General features: G+C 34.5%; 1 protein-coding gene across 1 annotated transcript in view; it reads left to right on the top strand.

Moving 5' to 3' along the window:
• The window catches only part of LOC150092621 (protein lap4-like), a 737,075-nt gene that overhangs the window by 195,166 nt on the left and 521,854 nt on the right, over positions 1-20,055 (top strand). Inside the window, exon 10 of the mRNA XM_090414245.1 lies at positions 9,669-9,780. Within this exon, the coding sequence (XP_090270371.1) occupies positions 9,669-9,780 (112 nt within the window). The remainder of the gene's footprint in view (positions 1-9,668; positions 9,781-20,055) is intronic.

The raw sequence follows: 20,055 nt of genomic DNA, 5'->3' as shown, positions 1-20,055 counted from the left end.
ACCACATTGAATTAAGAGGATGGAACTATTAAAAAAAAAACTCTCATAGCAAGAATAGACAGAATTTATCTCCCCCTGGTGAATTTTGCATAATGTGCTAGTCAAAAATTTGATATCTCCTAGAATGTTTTTTTCTAAATACAAAAATCGTCTGATTGAACAATAAAATTTCCACAATATAATATTATAAAGCATTTTCTAACCTTCCATAAATGGTGTTTTGATTCATTAATTATAAAAATCAAAATTCTCTTTCCATTTCTGACAGCTGGTGGATACTACAAAAATAACCTGTTTTGTTGTAAGTAACGGAATGCCCAACACTGTTCCAGATATGCAGGGCAAGAGGGCAGCTGTAGAATGCATGTTCTACTGTTTCCAATTGATAACAAATGTCACAGAATGGATCTCCAATGTTAAAGTACCTCCATTATATGGTATTGATTGGAAGGCAGTTATAGTAGGCAATTCTCCAAGCAAGATCCATCCAGTAAGGGTATCCTTAGCACTTCAATAAGTTATGAGTACTGGCAACAAAGTATTGTTGCCAGTACCCAAATGTGGAAGTTTGTGGTGAAAGAGATTAAAGATTTTTTTATACCAAATTTTACCTTTTTTTTAATGGAAAAAATGTCAGTGCCAGAGTGTTGTAGCAGTTTTAGAGTTAAGCACAGAGTGTTGTAATATTCAGGAAAAATCTCAGCTTTTGGAGCTTTATTCATTTACTCCAAGATGAAAACCCAGGTAATACAGATGAAGGTCTGCACATGTGTGGTTGGTCTGCATTATATTTTATGGATTTTTGAAGCTGTATTACTTAACAGAATTTTAAGACTGGAAGCCCAAATCCTCCATGCTTCTTTGATAGTTGAAGAAATTCCTTTTTAACTTCTTGGTATCGACTGGACCAACAAAATTGCACAGGCTTACTATATAATAGCTTTTCTTCAGCTTCTGTGATATCTGCATTATTTATTATGTACAACTGAGCAGGAAAGATTATGGATTTGAGTACTATGGCTTCAGAAGAAAAGGAAAGTGGTCCTATTTTCCAGTTTTTTAAGGTTTTAAAATTCTTTTATATAAGTTCTTGAACTGGTAATATTGGATAAGTGGAGAAGGGAATTCTGAGTATAATGAGAGGTTAATTAGGGGTTAGTCCAAAAGGAATGCCTCCAAGATCCCACTTTCCAAAAACATTTAATTTTGTTTTGTCTCCATTAGTAGTTAATCCACTGATCTTGCTTGCTGAATTTTTCCAAAATACCACAAAAGATATATACGGAATCATTATCCTTCAAAGTGCCCACTACATTATCGGCATATGCATATGCGGCACATACCTTATTTACCTTGAAAGAACTTGTTGAAAGAACTGTTATTCCTCGCACAGCATGTGTATTGTTGACTTCCTCTAAGAAGGGTTCAAGAACCAATGCAAAGAGCAGTGGACTAAGAGGGCAACCTCGCTTGACTCCTTTTTGAATTTTGACCGGGTCTGACAGGAATCTATTAACTAGGAGGCTGGTTATTGAATTGGCATAGGCTCCTTATCACATTCCCAGAGCCTGTTATTGATAATGCAGAAAAATATCTTGTAGTCAGTATTAGATAGAGAAGTAGGCCTCCAGCTGCTGATTAAGGTGTGATCTGTATTAGGGTTTTGAATGAGGACGGTATGGCTTGCTACAAATTCACTTGGTATGTGTCCTGATCAGAGAAATAAATTAAATAGTATAACTAGAATGGAAAGAATAAAATCCCAGGCCTTGCAGTAAATTTCTATCCCTAGACCATGAGGTCCTCAGGATTTTCTTGTCTGGCATTCTTTATAGGCTATGGTAACTTCAGATGCTGTAATAGGTCTGTCAGGACCATCTTGAATATAAACAGAAAAGCCATTAATGTTCCAAGAGTTATAATATCCAACAGTACTATTGTCTTCAAACAGATTTTTGTAGTGTTTTTGAAAGGAGTCAAAGATGTCTTGAGTGGTGGACGTGTCTTCACCATCAACGCAGATTTGAGTGATAGTCCTTTCTTTGCGGAATTTAGTGAATTGTATATTGAAGAATGCAGCTGAAGGGCTAAGTGCTGCTGTATTCTTAAAATTTCTTTCTTCCTCGTTTCTGCTTTTCCACTTCTATCTCTATGTTAATGTTTCTAATGATGTTGCTACCTTCTATACCATTGCATTGGTTTGTTAGGAACTAGCTTCTCTCTTTATACAGGTCTTTCAACTTTTTTCTTTTGAGGAAAGCCTGTTCCTTTCCCCATTCCATCATATTCTGTTTTACTGCTTGTCAGAATATGATGGAATGTGATGTAAAACAGGGTCTGGAATTTGGTTGAAAAAAGATCAACGGAAAATTTGGTGGAATCTCCATGGTGCAGAACTGATCTCTGCTTGTTCCATGCAATTGAATTTAAGTAGAACTGGATTTTGATCTAACATGTTGATGTCAAGATGTTTTATTTTTATCTTTCCTTTTTGATGATCTTGTCTGCATATCAGTTGTCTTACTTTTCTGTTTTTTCTACAGTTTTTCAGAACAGTTTCATGTTTTTGCATTTTGTCTTGTATCTGTTCACTTGTTATACTAGGTTCATTATTGGTAATTTCATCTGATGTTATTCCATCCATATTTGACTGGGAAAGCAGTTCCTGCAGTTCTGGAATTTTGAGACTAATTTCTATTTGGTCTATTTGGTAAAATCACAAAAAAATCACTTTTTGTGATTTTACCAAGTGTAGTTTGTTTAAAAGCATCGCTTTACTAGACTGAATTGGATGATCTGGGAACTCTTCATTATGGCTCTGATATATATGGTGTTCTAACTGGCTCTACCGCCGCTCCCATTCTTTCAGCGAAAGTTCTAAAAGGGCAGGTGCTAATACGCCCTTCAGAACCTTTGCATTTCTGACAGGGTTTGAGACACTGATTAGCAATATGTCTGATCTCCATGCAGTTGAAACATTTAGATTTGGGGCAGTTACCATCCAAGTGATCACATGAACCACAACACAGGCACTGCCTTTGTACTCTGGGATAGTTTACCACAGTGATGGCAAACCTTTTTACCCAGTTGTGTCAAACATCTTTTTTTTTTTTAAACATTGACGTTGTTGATGTGCCACTTGCATACATGCATTATAAATTTAAGTACATAATCATAGATGGTGACTTATACATATCATATTAAGCTATTTATTTAATAGGACATTGATATAAAATCTATGAATTCATATTATACAATTAATTTAATAAAGTGAAATTACAAACTTACATTACATTTAATGACTTTTCTGTTGCTGAGTACTGGTAGAAAGTTGTTTTATAGAAGGGCTATAGTGTGTACATTTTAATGCTACACAGGCAGCGCTCAAATCATTGCTCAATCTATTTCTCCCTTTCGATTTGATATTATTTAAGGCAGAAAATAGTTTCACAAGAGTATGTAGAAGAGAAAATTGTTAGCATGAAAGTTTTCGGGAAGGCTCTTCCACATGCTTAGAATTTCACAATTTGAATTTTTACACACAGTATCATGCAGATGTTCCCACTCAAGTTCTAATTCATTTCTTAGAGCATTAAACTTTCTTTTCCAGATAGGATTACACTGGAAGTCAGCTAGTTGAATTTCTAGATCTTTTAAATCCAACCACTCAAAGGCATCTAATTTAAGATTCATGAATTCTGTTTCATCAGGATACTTTATGAATTGGATTGTTTGTTCCAATATTTGAAATTGCTCAAATCTAGAAGAAAATTGCTCAGTTACTGACTTTAGAACTTCGATAGATTGGTTGATATGTTGTTCACGATTTTTGGGGATGGTTTCGTTAAAAAAATTTTCACTCTTGGGAAATATTTAAAACTGTTACTTTCTAAATCACGTTGAAATATTTTGAGTTTATTCTCAAAGCTCTTGATCGTGCCAAACATAACATCGACAGATTTTCCGAAATCTTGCAATTGTATATTAAGTTCATTCAGGTGCAATGAAAAATCTGTGAAAAACATTAGCTTACTGAGCCAAGCAGAATCGTTTAACTGAGAAAATTTGTGCTTTATGCCCTTCGTATTTAAATATAATTTAATTTCATTTAAATATTCAACAAACCATTCAAGTACTTGGGCACGACTCAACCATCGAATATTATTGTACATTAATAGACTATTGTACACTGATTCAACTTCGCTTAAAAGTGAATTAAATTCTCGTTTGTTTAAAGCCCTGGCAGCTATAAAATTAGTTACATTTGTCACAATTCTCATCACATCATCCAAATCCTTTAAGCCTAATTTCGCACATAGTGTCTCCTGATGTATAATACAATGGAAACAAACCAGGGGATGACCAACATATTCTGTAAATTGTTTGATTAAACCAACATTACTGCCAACCATATTAGGCATGGCATCAGTTGTAATCGAAAATATTTTCGATAAATCTATCTGTTTCTCACAGAACACTTGAACAACACAGTCGCATATGTCTTTACCTGTTGTGTTTTGAGGTAAATTTTCTAGCTTTATCAATTCCTCGTGTATAGAATCACCGTAAACATACCTTGCAATAATAGCTAATCGAGCTGATGACGTAATATCTGTAGTTTCGTCGAGACAAATGGAAAAACATTGACATGAGTTCAAGTCTTGTTGTATTTGATTTTCTATACTAGCATTCATTGATATAACTCTGTCTTTAATAGTATTCCTACTTAATGGTAACTCTTTCATGCGCTTTACAATAGCTTCTTTATTATGAAAGTCCTCAAATAAAAATGGTGCACGCTTTACGAAAGCTTCTTTAATATAATCACCATCACTAAGTGGTTCCCAAATACTGTAACTTGCAGCTACTAAATTTGGTCCTGAAATAAATTTAATTAAAGTCCCTGATTGTGATTCTGCCAGTTTTAGATGTTTGATATGTATTCTTTGCATTCTTCAAAAATTTTTTCTAGGAGCCATTTGTGCTTAGTTTCAAAATGTCTTCTTACATTCCAAGTTCTACTCACAGATGACATTTTGAAACTAAGCACAAATGGCCCCTAGAAAAAATGTTTGAAGAATGCAAAGAATACATATCGCAATTTACAGAGAACTTTATTGCCTCTATCAATAACACCATATTGTTCAGTCCAGGCATCTTGGAAATTTCTTCCACTTCCTTTCTGTGATAATTTTAGTTTTTTATTAGTGCTAGCTGCTGTTGTAAAAGGGTTCACAAATTAAAAAAGAGCACAATTATGTACAGCGGTAATTAAGCAGTAATAATTAATAAGAACTAACAATTACTGGAAATGAATTATACACCAGCATCTCAAATTACTTAAGTGGCAGATCATGCAAGACTACCACTACTTCTTTCAGCAGGGTTGTCAGCTTTATTACCAGTATGTTTGTAGCAACCTTGTTACGTTTTACTCTCTATCATTCTACTAAATAGTAGCTATTTAGTAGCTTTTGTTGCGATGTCATCATAAGTTGTTACTGTTTGCATTATTTAACAAAATTTACTGAATTTATTGCAACTTTAAAAATGTTTTCATTATTTACTCAGATAAATTCAATATTTAATGCTGCGAATTATATTTTCTGTTAAAGTGGTTTTAAATATGTTTAGAACTTGTATTACTCAGTCGAGAGACTTGGAATGCATGCATGAACGAATTTCACACAGAAGTCAAATGAAAACTTTAAGTTTATAATATATAAAGCACGTATTTATAAGTTTGTATTGTATAATATTGATAATAATTTTATAAGTTTTTATAATATCATATAACTATGCAGAAATTATAATGATTAAGAAAGAAAACGTAAACTTAAAAAACTCATTGTTTAGAGGCTAATTACAAAATAAAATAGAAATAAGCTAACTACAAAATAAAATAGAAAGAGGCTAACTATAAAATATAATTCTTTCAATGAACTGAAACCTACCTTAACTGAGAGCGATCTTTGGGAAAACATTCGCCTTTGGGATGCTGCGAACATGTTCTGTGATGGCATTTGGATTTTTGCTTCCCCAAATTCTGCAGTTGTGAGTTTACTTGCCCACTTATGTGAAGAGTGTACTCATCACCGAAAATGATTGTGTCCAAAAAAGTCCTCGTTTTGTTCTATTCTACTGATCATTTCCATACAGAAATGCTGGTGTATCTTCTTATCTTCAAATGCCATATGAGGGCAAATTTGTAGAGCCTTAAATGTAGATGTTGTCATAAAATATGCCACACAGTCATGTGGAATTCCAATTTGATGAGATACCCATCTGGTTGACTTTCCAGGACTTCTCTGGAAACTTTCTTGAACTTCCACAACAGCATCAGCAGCACGTGGCCTTGCCGTTGACCTTGGCTGATGCACAGAACAGCCTCTGTTTTTTCCACCAAAGTCTTGTGCCACATGTAGAACATGTGCCTACTAGGAGATTCTTTGCTGAATTGTGTATGGAAATTCCTCTGAACTTCTGTTGAAGACTTGGTTTTCTCAAACCAAAACATACAACGTGCATGCTCTGCCCCATTGAAAGTCACCATTTCAAAATGGGGTGATGTGTCATGTCATCTAGTGCTGTCATTTGGTAATAAAGTTCTTCTTTTCAGCCATTTTCTGTCCACTGCTGGACAAATGCCTCCTCCAGTTCTTTCCACCTGTCTCTGTTCTTGGCAATTGTTGACCAATTTTCTCCCACAGACTTTGACAATTCATCACTCCGCCTTCTTTTAGGACGTCTTCGGCCTCGTATCCCCTCTTTAGGAATCCAGTTCATTAGTAGGTGTCCATTGCTCATCTTCTCTTCTGGATAGATGTCCGGCCTATTTCCATTTTAGTTGCTTGTGGTGAAGAATGATGTCAGTGATGCGAGTCTGGCTTCTTATCCAGGTGTTTTGCTTCTTATCTTTTAATGAGATGCTTAACATCAACCTCTCCATTTTTCTTTGAGTTAATTTATTTGCCAGCGCTTTTGTTAGCTAATTAATTAATTTACTAATTAATTTTTGGATTTTCAGGTAAAGGCTGGTTGTTAATGATTTTCAATATTTTTGAGAGAATTGAGGTAATGGCAATGGAATGATAGTTTGGCTGTCCCTCTCTTTTTTGGGGGTATGGACTAAATATAAGTTTGCATTCCTTGTTGGTCACGTGAATAACATGACCACTCACCATTCAACAGACTGGAAGTTTGAAGTTTATTGTTGGGTTTAAGTGTTTTTTTGGTGAGATTCACATAAAAGGAAAAACTTGCTTCAATGATATTGTCTTCAGGAGTGTGATAAATTGTAAAAATAATGGATGATGAGTATTAATTTAGGAACACCAATTTTAATCATAGTTCTGATGGAGGGAATAGACCTGAAGACTTGTTAGCATATAACCTAATTAATGATTCTTCTGACATTTTTCTAGAGAAAAATCAGAAGCATGCAGTGAACTCTTTTTGGTAGGAGGAGACAATTTCCTTGGTTGTGTATGCGAGAGTTGGAGGAAAAGCATGATTGTTATATCAGACCATCATCTCATACTGATACACAACTTAAGTATAGGCTATATAATGTCTTGCACAAGAATTTCCTGTTGTGACATTCATATAGCTTTTCCAGATCTACAGAATTTAACTACTGATCCTTGTTATATTCTATTGATTTTTCAGCTCTTTGTTTAATAAATAGAAATCTAATCCTGATAAACCCTGTTTGAGCTTGATTCTTCTTGTTCTTCCATAATTTTCTTTTCAACAGTTATTTTTTAGCCTCTTTTCAAGTATACTTCTATAAGTCTTACAGAATACCCAGTAGTTAAATTGCTTTTTAATTCTTCCATTAAATTTTATTTTCCTTTTATAGATAGGTACCAGGAGATCTTGCCTCTAGTTGTCTAAAATTTGACTCTGTGACTAGGCCTTCTAAATTATGTAGTGTAGCCATATAAAGTGGCTCAATTTTTGGGCATTTCTGATCAAATGTTTCCACTTCTGCTACATTTCTTCACTTCAGCTTTCCAACAGCTTTTCTGCCTCCAGTACGAAAATGTGCTCTTGACCACATTCCTGCTGGATATTTGCTATTGCTGTTCTTTCATTGCTTATGTCATGTAATAATTTTAAAGCAACTACTCTTGGGTATCTAGAATATCTTTATCTTCAGTTTTGATATCACTCCTATAATTTCTGATTCCTTTTACAGTTCTTTTTCCTCCATTTCTATATTTTTCAATAGCCTCCAGAATTTTTGACTTTCATGATATTTATCTTCTGCAATCTTTTCATGACTTTTGAGAATATTAAACTTCCTGTGCCACCATGGAGTTCTTCTTTTCCTATCTTGGCAGACTTATTACAAGCTTTCTTAGCTGAATCAGTCAATTTCTTTATATTTTATTAGGTGGTTTAATGTTTGGTTCTTTAATTTTTCACTTGACTTTGATTCTATTTTAAAACTTTTGTATGCGTTTTTAGTGTGATGTATATTTTAATCCTTTTGAAAACTAAATGGTAATTCCATAATATTCCAAGTTCCCAGTGTGAAGATATTCAAGATATTGAAATTGATGAAAATTTTTTCACTTGGTATACTATTAAGCAAACACAGTTTGTGCAGACTTTGTTTGCTTACACTTGGATAAAGGTAAACCAAGAATACAATTTCCTGTCATCTTTAATTTATAGTATAACCAACTAAAAAAACTTCCAGCATCTCTCTCTCTCTCTCTCTCTCTCTCTCTCTCTCTCTCTCTCTCTCTCTCTCTCTCTCTCTCTCTCTCTAATCCAGAGTATTTTAGTAATAAGGTGTGACATCATTTTAATACCCATATATGGAAATATGACTTCTGAATTACTCTAACCTTAGTGTCGTTTCTGGGTCTGGCTCCCACTGATGAGACCTCAAAGGTTGAAACCAGTGCATAGTGGCCCTTCCCATAATCCATTGTTATACTTGTCTGTAATGATCTGCTTTGCATTCTGGGATACTAAGGCAATTGATGTAAAGTCATTAGCCTCCATTTACAAGTAGCTCGGTCATGAAGTGACTTCACGTGCAAACTTTGTTTGCTTACACTTGGATAAAGGATGAAACCAATAATATGATTTCCTGGCATCTTTAATTTATACTATCAAGATAATATAGTCAATGTGACTTTATTTTATGTGTGCACATTCTTATGTTGGCACTTGGGAGATTATTAAAGACTAGTTCATGTTCCTGGACAGAAATCCAGTTGGTACTTACCATTATTATTAGATTTGCTCTTTCCTCCATAATTATTTAAAACATTTTTGATCTCTATGACTGATTCTGTACTCTGTAATTTTCCAACAAGAGCCAGCTTTTTTTTTTTCTCTTGAAATTCAAAGGATATTTAAGTGAAAAATCTGAAACTACGAATAAATCTTCTGCCAATTTATGTTTCATTTACTTTTAGCTTTACCGTTAATATTTTTTAACTGAAATATTTGTGTTAATAATTGAAATTGAGCATTTTTTAAAGACATATCTTATAAATTCAGAGTGCTATCAGTTTTTGAAAAAGAGACCTTTACAAACTAATCTAATTCATTTAAACTAATCTAATATAAACATAATTAGACAATTTACATGGCTTAAAAATTTTGTTTGTGGAATGTTAAAGTATATAGGGAAACTTTTTTTTCAGTCACAGCCGATGTTGAAATTCCAGACAGACTTAGATGAAAGGACAGGAATGAAAGTATTAACATGTTTTTTGCTTCCTCAACAGTATCATTCAGACCATTCAGAAAGTATGGGTATGTAATTATCATTATATTATAGTTGGTTAATTAAGATGTAAGTTATATAAAAATTGCAAATTAAGATACACTAATGTTTTACATTTTTTTGTTTTTCCAGTATTAGTCATTTATATAAATGAAAGTAGTACACTTGGCAGTATTATGTTTTCATAACCATTTTATGTTCAATCACTTAAGGTTTCAGGTTAAGCTTCTTGTAATATACATGCATTATATAACTTTTCTCAGGTAATCTATGATGTGGAGGAATTTGTGGGTTTTCCATAACCAAATTTAAAAAAACATGACAAGAGTGTAGAGGTAGAATATTGTAATTATCTAAATTAGTCACTTAGCAACTTGAGATAGAATGGGAGTTCATATCTCTCATCATTGACCTCTTTAGAGAAATTTAAAGTTGTGCTGAGAGTCAGCCATGAGAAGCAGCTTCTGAACATTTTGTTTTGGTGACTCTCATGAAGTTTCAGTTCATTGCTACCTTGAAATCCATCAACAAAATCTGCCAGCTATTGCTCTCTCTTTCTCTCTCTCTCTTAAAGGCAAAGACATCTTTGCTGCTATCAGCTGTTTAACAAGTCCTATGCTTCGGTAAATGATCTTACTTTGGTCAAATAGGCCATTTGGTTGATTAAATCTCCTAAGTGTGGATTGGCCCAGCATATGAACTCCAGTTCAAAGAAAGTTCTGCTTTATTATTCTGTTCAAATAATAAATACCAGTTACAACTACAACAATTTTTAATTATAAAATTTTTAAACCAACTTTTCATTGGCATTTTAATATGATTTGAAAGATGGAATAGCAACAGACATTCTGTTCCACAAGTTGGGAAATTGTAATTACAAATTGAGTAAACCATTCTCTTCAAAAAAAAAAAAAAAATCCTAATAGTACTATAGTATAAATTAAAGATGCCAAGAAATTATATTCTTGGTTTAATCCCTTATCCAAGTGTAAGCAACTTGTATATAGAGGCCGATGACTCGACATCGCTTGCCTTAGTATCCCATAATGCAAAGCACATATCCCTACAGACATGAATGCTATGCATTATGGGAAGAGTCACTACCCAGACGAGTTTCAACCTTTATTGAGGTCTCATCAATAGGAGCCAGACCCAGAAGTGATACCAAGTGATACTTCAGATAACTTGCCTTAGTATAGTCTTTATCTGTCTCCCACTGCAGAAGTCATATTTCCATATATAAGTAGCCAAAAGGTGTCACACCTTATTACTAAAATTCTCTGGATTAGAGATGTTGAAAGTTTGTCCTCTTTAAATTAAAGATGCCAAGATATTACATTCTTGGTTTAATCCTTTATCCTAGTGTAAGCTAGGATAAAGGATTATCCTAGCTTATTCCAGACGAGTTTCAAACTTTATTGAGGTCTCATCAATAGGAGCCAGACCCAAAAGTGATACCAAGTGATACTTCAGATAACTTGCCTTAGTATGGTCTTTATCTGGCTCCCACTGCAGAAGTCATATTTCCATATATAAGTAGCCAAAAGGTGTCACACCTTATTACTAAAATACTCTGGATTAGGGATGTTGAAAGTTTGTCCTCTTGGTTATACTATAAATTAAAGATGCCAAGATATTACATTCTTGGTTTAATCCTTTATCCTAGTGTAAGCAGACAGTTTGCTTGTGAAGTAACTACATGACTGGGCAACTCGTATATAGAGGCTGATGACTTCACATCACTTGCCTTAGTATGGTCTTGGTCTGGCTCCCATTGATGAGGCCTCAATAACAGTTGAAATTGCTCTAGGTAGTGACTCATCCGATAATGCATAGCATTATACATATTCATAAGGATATGTGCTTTGCATTATGGGATACTAATGCAAGTTATGTGAAGTCATCAGCTCCTATATATGAGTTGCCTAGTCGTGAAGTTACTTCATGTGCGAACTGTGTTTGCATACACCTGGATAAAGGATTAAACCAAGAATATAATTTCTTGGCATCTTTAATTTATAGTATAACCAAGTGGAAAAACTTTTAACAATAGTGCTATAAGTTAAACATGCATAATTACACATGTAGCTGCATTTAAAAAAAAATAATAAAATAGCAAGATGACCATTGCTGTTATAGCATGCAGTTATGATGTTTTGATTTCATATTGTTTTCTTAGTTTTATACACTGACAATGTATAGAAGTTTGTTTACAGTATTTTTTTATACAAAGAAATAATAAACTAATTACTTATATAACAGCAGCCCTTTGTTTTATTATAAAATTATTTCAATCAGCTTTTCATTGGCATCTCAATATGATTTGAAAAATGAAACAGTAGTATTAGCATGTACACTAGAAGAATTTAACAATACATATATACAATCATGAGTGGTAATAGAGCAGCATAGTCTAATTATAAATGAAATCCTAGTTAGGTTTACTAAAAGGTGCTTGCACGCACGCACGCACACACGCACGCACACACGCACACACACACACACGCACACACACACACACACAGTATTCAACGTTTTGTTATATAATTAGTGAACTTGTGCTTACATTTAATATAACTTTGTACATCTGAGGAAGCACATGATGATCCACCCAAATTTCTTTTTTTTTTCTATCAGTCTCACATGTGAGAAGTTGCAGAACCTATCGCACACTAGTGCCCTGTGTAGACAAGTGTATAAAAAAAAGAGAAATCAGTTGGTGTTAGGTAACATTACATGCACATGATTGTTTCAGCAAAAGACAAAAAACTCATTACCCATAGTCAACAACAGCATCACCAAATTCCTGACATACTCTCATCATCATCATCAAATTCCTGCCATGTACCCTCAAGGGGTGTACAGGATATGATAATACTACATGAAAAAAATTACATCATTACTAACTTCCTATCTACAATTTTCCTCCAAATTAGTCTGTTACTTGTCAAGACTCCAACATTATCAGATCTTATATTTCTATCGTCTAAGGCACTTTGTACTGTATCAATCCACCTATATCTTGGTCTCCCTCTGGGTCCTGCCAACCTGGCAGAGAACACTTGTTTTGATAATCTTTCTTCACCCATTCTGTTTAAGTGACCATACTACCTGAGATTACCTCTGCTACTGCATTCCTGGATGCTGACAAGTTCTTTCCTAATATCCGTTTTTAATATGATATTGTCATTGATGCCATCTGTTCACGCCTATAATCTTTCTCAGGACTCTCATATCTGCGGTCTATAGTCTTTGGTCAAGTGCTTTACTTCTACCCAGCTCTTAGATCCATAAGTTAAAACTGGTTTGAACACTGTCTTGTATACAGTTAATTTAGTGTTCTGACTAATTTCTCTCTTATTCCATATGAATTTATTCAATTGACTTCCCACCATACCAGCTTTGTTGATTCTGTTGTCTATTTCTATATTTAATTTACCATCTTCAGTAAAAATCGTGCCTAAGTAGCTGAAATGTTTTACTTGTTCTATAAGTTCTCCATTCACAACACAGTTGACATTTTCAATGATTCTGCCTATTTTCATTGTCTTTGTCTTTTTATTGCTGACCTTCATACCATATCTATTACAACAGCTATTCAATTTAGTCAGAGAATCTTGCAGACTTGTAGCGGATTTATTTAGAAGTATAACATCATCTGCATAAAGCAAAGAGCTGACATTAACATCTCCAATTTTGATATCATGTTTAATACCACTTTCCTTCATAACGTGATCCATATAAATAATGAATAACAGAGGGGATAATGTACATCCTTGTCTCACACCAGATTTAACATTAAACCATCTTCCTGTACTTCCTTCAATTCTAACTGCTGACTTACAACTCAAATAAAGACTAAGTATTGCTTGATATAATGCCCCATTGACACCATATAACTGCAGCGTATTGAATAGCTTCTCTCTTGGCACCTTGTCATATGCCTTTTCCAAATCGACAAAACTTAAATACAGATCTTTGTTATATTCCCATGCTTTCTCGACTATTTGTCGTAAAGTGAAGATCTGATCCCGACAACCTCTATTTGGCCTGAATCCAGCTTGTTCTTCACCAAGCTTTACTTCCACAATTCTTCTCAACTGTTTCTCAAGTATACTTGCATAGATCTTGCCAGGAACACTCAGTAGGGAAATACCTCTGTAATTCTCACATTCAGTTTTATTTCCCTTTTTATATATGGGTACTATGAGAGCTCTACTCCAATCATTGGGAATTCGTCCCTCTATCCAGGCTTTCTGAACTATGCAGTGCAGCCACTGTAAGACTCTTATACCACCATACTTCAGCATTTCTAGTCGAATATCATCTACTCCAGCTGACTTTCCATTTCAAGCCTTTGATGGCTTTTTCTACTTCAAGTATGGATATGTATCCTGCCTACATGCCTGGTCAGTGTTTTTTACCACTGTGCTGTCATCACTGCTTGTTTCATTTAGCAGTTTTTCAAAGTAATTACTCCATACTTCAAGGATATCTTTTTCTACCATTTTCGTGTCACCTTTATCATCTCTAACTCCTTTTACAGCACTCTTTCCTCCATTCCTAAGCTTCTTCAACAACCTCCAGAATATTTTGCCACCTTCTTCATATTTATTTTCTATATTCTTGCCAAAGTACTCTCACAACTTTTGTTTAGCTAGTTTTACACAGTGTTTAGCATTCTTGCATTTGTCTTTATATTCTCAAAGAGCATAAGCTGACTTATTTGCCAGGAACTTTTGATATGCTTTCTTCTTTTCCTTCACTGCCTCTTTAACTTCCTGTGTCCACCAGGGAGTTCTGATTTTTTTATCCTTGCACACAACCTCACCACATGCCTCTCTGGCAGACTCAATCAATGTTTCCTTCAGAGTTTGCCACTGAATCTCCAAGGTTTGATTCCTGTTCTCAAACTCTTTCATTTTCTTTTCAATAATATTTCTGTATTTTAGACTACAGTTCACATCTGAGAGCTGCTCAACTTTTATTCGCTTTAAAACTTTCTTACATGTTATTCTTTTCAATATGAAATTCAATTTTATCTTGCTCAAGACTAAATAGTGATTGCTTCCAATTTCAAATTTTCTGTACACTCTGGTGTCCTGCACCAGGGAGAAAACATCACTATCAACAATAACATAGTCAATGAGACTTTTCTTATTCCTAGCCTCTTCTCTCCATGTGAATTTGTATACATTTTTATGTTGGAAAATGGTGTTAGTAATAACCAGTCCACGTCCTGAGCAGAAATCCAACAGATATTTGCCATTATTATTAGCTTTGCTCTTTTCTCCAAATTTTCCCAAAATATTTTTGTATCTCTCACAATCATTTCCTACTCTGCTATTTAGATCCCCAAGAAGGACCAACTTTTCCTTTTTCATTGTGTCAGTTGCTTTTTCTAAAACCTCGAAAAATTCCTCCACTTCTACCTTAGTAGAACCTTCTGTGGGACCATAGGCACAAATAAGTCTCATTGTCCAATTCCCCATTCTCATATTTGCTCACATTACTCTACTTGAGACTGACTGCCATTCAAGAAGATTAGCCTTGTATTTTGTGTTGAATACTATGGCTACTCCTTCTTTTCCTTGATTGTCATTGCCTGAATATAACATTTTGTATTTATTGCTCAGAAAGATCTCACCAGTTTTTGTCTTTTTTGTTTCAGTCACCCCTATTATGTCGTTCTGGTACTTATCTAATTCTTCAGCTAGCTCCATTTTTTTTGCCATTCAGGCTTCTTACGTTGATAGTACGATCTTTAACTCCAGTGATGTTGAGTTGGGGTTTGTTTTCAGATTTGTTCCTGTAGCTAACTATTTGCTGTTCGCCCTGGTTCCCTGGCGAAAACAACGGGGGGCCTTGTTTAACCGGGCGATGCCCCTGCCGGCATGAAATTTTGTCATGTTGTACCATCATTTTTTATTTTGGTTTAACCAATAAGAATACAATTTGGTCGGCTAAATCCCAAATTGTCAGCCCATCCTCGTTCGTTCAGTATCCTAGTAGATACCCAACAGGGTGCACAACGAGAAGGTGAGGATTGGACATTAGGTCAGAAGCCCTCTTCGGTTCTCCGCATTCCTTTAAAGTCTATGTGGAGGGCTCCTTTCAGTTATACAGCTTTGACCCTGAAGCACCCCGACATACTCTCAAGGGTGTATATTATGATATTACTGCATGAAGAACTTACATCATTCTAACTTCCTATCAACAATATTACTCCAAATTAATCTGTTACCTGTCAAGACCTTAACATTATTAGATTTTATATTTTTGTCTTCTAAGGCACTTTTTACTGTATCAATCTGCTAATATCTTGGTCTTTCTCTGGGTATTTTTCCTGCCAACCTGGTAGACAACACTTGTTTTGCTAATCTTTTCTTTCCTATTTTGTTTAAGTGATCATACCACCTGAGATTAGCTCTGCTAATGCATTCCTGGATGCTAACAATGTCAAGTTCTTTCCTAATATCCTTGTTTTTAATATGATATTGCCATTGATACCATCTGTTCATGCTCCTAATATTTCTCAGGACTCTCATATCTGCTGTCTCCAGTCTTTGGTCAAGTGTTTTACTTCTGACCCAGCTCTCAGATCCATAAATTAAAATTGGTTTGAACACTGTCTTGTATACAGCTAATTTAGTGTTTTGACTAATTTCTCACTTATTCCATATAAATTTATTCAGCTGACTTCCAACCATACCACTTTTATTAATTCTGTTGTCTCTTTCCATATTTAATTTGCCATCTTCACCAAAAATCGTGCCTATGTAGCTGAAATGTTTTACTTGTTCTATAGGTTCTCCATTCACAATGTAGTTGATATTTTCAATGCTTCTCCCTATTTTCATTGTCTTTGTCTTGTTATTGCTGATCTTCATACCATATCTATTACAACAGTTATTCAATTTAGTCAGGGAATCTTGCAGACTTGTAGCTGATTAATTAGAAGTATAATATCATCCATATAAAGCAAAGAGCTGACATTAACATCTCCAATTTTGATATAAGGTTTAATACCACTTTCCTTCGTAATGATAAATCTGAATGTTAAATTCAGATTTAACATTAAACCATCCTCCTCTACTGCCTTGAATTCTAACTGCCACAACGAAAGTTTTAAAGCGAATAAAAGTTGAGCAGCTCTTAGATGTGAACTGTAGACTGAAATATACAAAGATTATTGAAGAAAAAATGAAACAGTTTGAAAACAGGAACCAAACCTTGGAGATTCAGTGGCAAGCCTTGAAGAAAACCCCTGACTGATTCAGCCAGAGAGGCATGTGAGGTTGTCACCACAAGGATAGAAAAATCAGGACTCCATGGTGGACACAGGAAGTTAAAGAGGCAGTGAAGGAAAAGAAGAAATCATGTCAAAGGTTCTTGGCAAATAAGTCAGCTTTTAATCTTAGAGAATACAGAGACAAATGTAAGAAAGCGAAACACTGTGTAAAACTAGCTAAATAAAAGTCATGAGAGAACTTTGGCAAGAACATAGAAAATAAACACCAAAAAGGTGGTAAGATAATCTGGAGGTTGTTGAAGAAACTTAGAAATGGAGGAAAGAGTGCTGTAAAAGTAGTTAGATATGATAAAGGTGACATGAAAACAGGAACAAAAGATATCCTTGAAGTATGGAGTAAATACTTTGAAAAATTGCTAAATAAAACAAGCAGTGATAGCACAGTGGTAAAAAATGCTCAACAGGCATACAGTCAGAAATACATATCCATACTTGAAGTAGAAAAAGCCATCAAATGCTTGAAATGTGGAAAGGCAGCAGAAGTAGATGATATTCGACCAGAAATGCTGAAGTATGGTAGTATAAAAGTCTTGCAGTGGCTGCACTGCATAGTTCAAAAAGCTTCGACAGAGGGACAAATTCCCGATGATCGGATTAGAGCTCTAATAGTGCCCACGTATAAAAAGGGAAATAAAACTGAATGTGAGAATTACAGAGGTATTTCCCTACTGAGTGTTCCTGGCGAGATCTATGCAAGTATACTTGAAAAACGGTTGAGAAGAATTGTGGAAGAAAAGCTTGGTGAAGAACAAGCTGGATTCAGACCAAATAGAGGCTGTCAGGATCAGATCTTCACTTTATGACAAATAGTCGAGAAAGCATGGGAATATAACAAAGATCTGTATTTAAGTTTTGTCGATCTGGAAAAGGCATATGACAAGGTGCCAAGAGAAAAGCTATTCAATTCGCTACAGTTATATGGTGTCAATGGGACATTATATCAATCAATACTTAGTCTGTATTTGAGTTGTGAGTCAGCAGTTAGAATTGAAAGAAGTACAGGAAGATGGTTTAATGTTAATTTTGGTGTGAGACAAGGATGTACATTATCCCCTCTGTTATTCATTATCTATATGGATCATGTTATGAAGGAAAGTGGTATTAAACATGATATCAAAATTGGAGATGTTAATGTCAGCTCTTCGCTTTATGCAGATGATGTTATACTTCTAAATAAATCCACTACAAGTTTGCAAGATTCCCTGACTAAATTGAATAACTGTTGTAATAGATATGGTATGAAGGTCAGCATTACAAACACAATGAAAATAGGTAGAATTGTTGAAAATGTCAACTGTGTTCTGAACATGGAACCTCTGGAACAAGTAAAACATTTCAGCTACTTAGGCACGATTTTTAGTGAAGATGGTAAATTAAATATGGAAATAGACAACAGAATCAACAAAGCTGATTCTGGTATGGTGGGAAGTCAATTAAATAAATTCACATGGAATAAGAGAGCAGTTAGTCGGAACACTAAATTAGCTGTATACAAGACAGTATTCAAACCAGTTTTAACTTATGGATCTGAGAGCTGGTGAGAAGTAAACACTTGACCAAAGACTAGAGACCGCAAATGAGATTCCTGAGAAAGATTAGAGGCATGAACAGATGGCATCAATGGCAATATCATATTAAAAACGAGGATATTAGGAAAGAACTTGACATTGTTAGCATTCAGGAATGCGTTAGCAGAGCTAATCTCAGATGGTATGGTTGTCGTGACGACCTTTTTCGTCGTGTGTTCTAATTTACCATCTTGGTTCAAGTCACTCTTATCAATATAACACTTAATCGCAAATTGATCACCGATCCAAAAGTAAAGAAATTTATAATTATACTGCGCCACCCTATTTTTAGATTAGTCTATATAAAATAGTAGGATCAATTCTTAATTAAGTTAGCAGTCTTCTCATTAGTTTAGGCCGAATTATTTACTATTCCACTTGGGGTTCCCGCAAGATTCGAATATTTATGAACGGTGCAATAATAAGGAATTCAGGCAAACACAATATTTAGATTAACAAAATAAAACATTTAATATATGATATATAACAAGTACAATAATTCTACTTTTAAATGAAACAATACAATAAACTCAATACAACTCGCTAAGTCTCTCATTCCAGTTCGATGTTCTAAATTCTCAAAAACAATTTGCAACTTCAAAAACACATATTTTCTTAACTCAGATTAAAATAACAAACTTCACAATCAGTCAGTCTCTACAAATCTGTCAGTTCAATGCTTAAGTTCACAGCAGGCACTAATCTAGGTAGACAATATTCCAAGCAAGCTTATTCCGGACTTTGAGCATCAGAGATCTATTACAGTTAATGCTAGAATAGACAAACATATACAACTACTCTTACCAGATAAAATCTTCAGTACATCAAGTTATTGCGAGTACACTTATGAATTAACTTATTTACATTAGCGGAACACACATAATAAAATTCTTCTACGCTTTAACTGAACTTTTGTTAACTGCGCTTCACTATTCTAAAAAAAACACATCAATAAGGCACTGATATCTTTCCTTGTTTACTTTTCTGAAACTAGATAAATTCATTATATTCTTCTCAGGGCAACACAGAATTAAGACGTAATCCTAGACTAACTGGAACTAATCAGAATTTTTCATTGAATGTCCAGTTCTTTATTTATCCGATTACGACATCAATTTTCCTCTATAACCACAGCTTATTTCACTTGCAGCTAAGTATATGATTCACTATGTTTTGGCTCACTTCTCAACACTATTCTCATGAATTTCTGCCCTAGAGAACTTATAATTTTCTTTCACTTCCTTGCTTATATCCTACTTTCCTTCAGGCTCCGCAAAACTCTCTCTTCTCTCTAATTAATAATCCTCTCCTCTTTTCTTCATATATGACCTTCACTCCCACCTTACGTTCGAACGCCACGCTCTCTTCATTCGTGGTTGTTTACGCGTGCGTCTCCATGACAACAGACTAAACGTAAACATTTC

This window comes from Typopeltis vanoorti, chromosome 25 (genome assembly GCF_054136105.1).
Source record: "Typopeltis vanoorti isolate ZY-2024b chromosome 25, IOZ_Tvanoo_1.0, whole genome shotgun sequence".
NCBI classification, from domain to species: domain Eukaryota; kingdom Metazoa; phylum Arthropoda; class Arachnida; order Uropygi; family Thelyphonidae; genus Typopeltis; species Typopeltis vanoorti.
The sequence above is the reverse complement of the archived record's forward strand: the minus strand, read 5'-3'. Positions and strand labels throughout refer to the sequence as shown.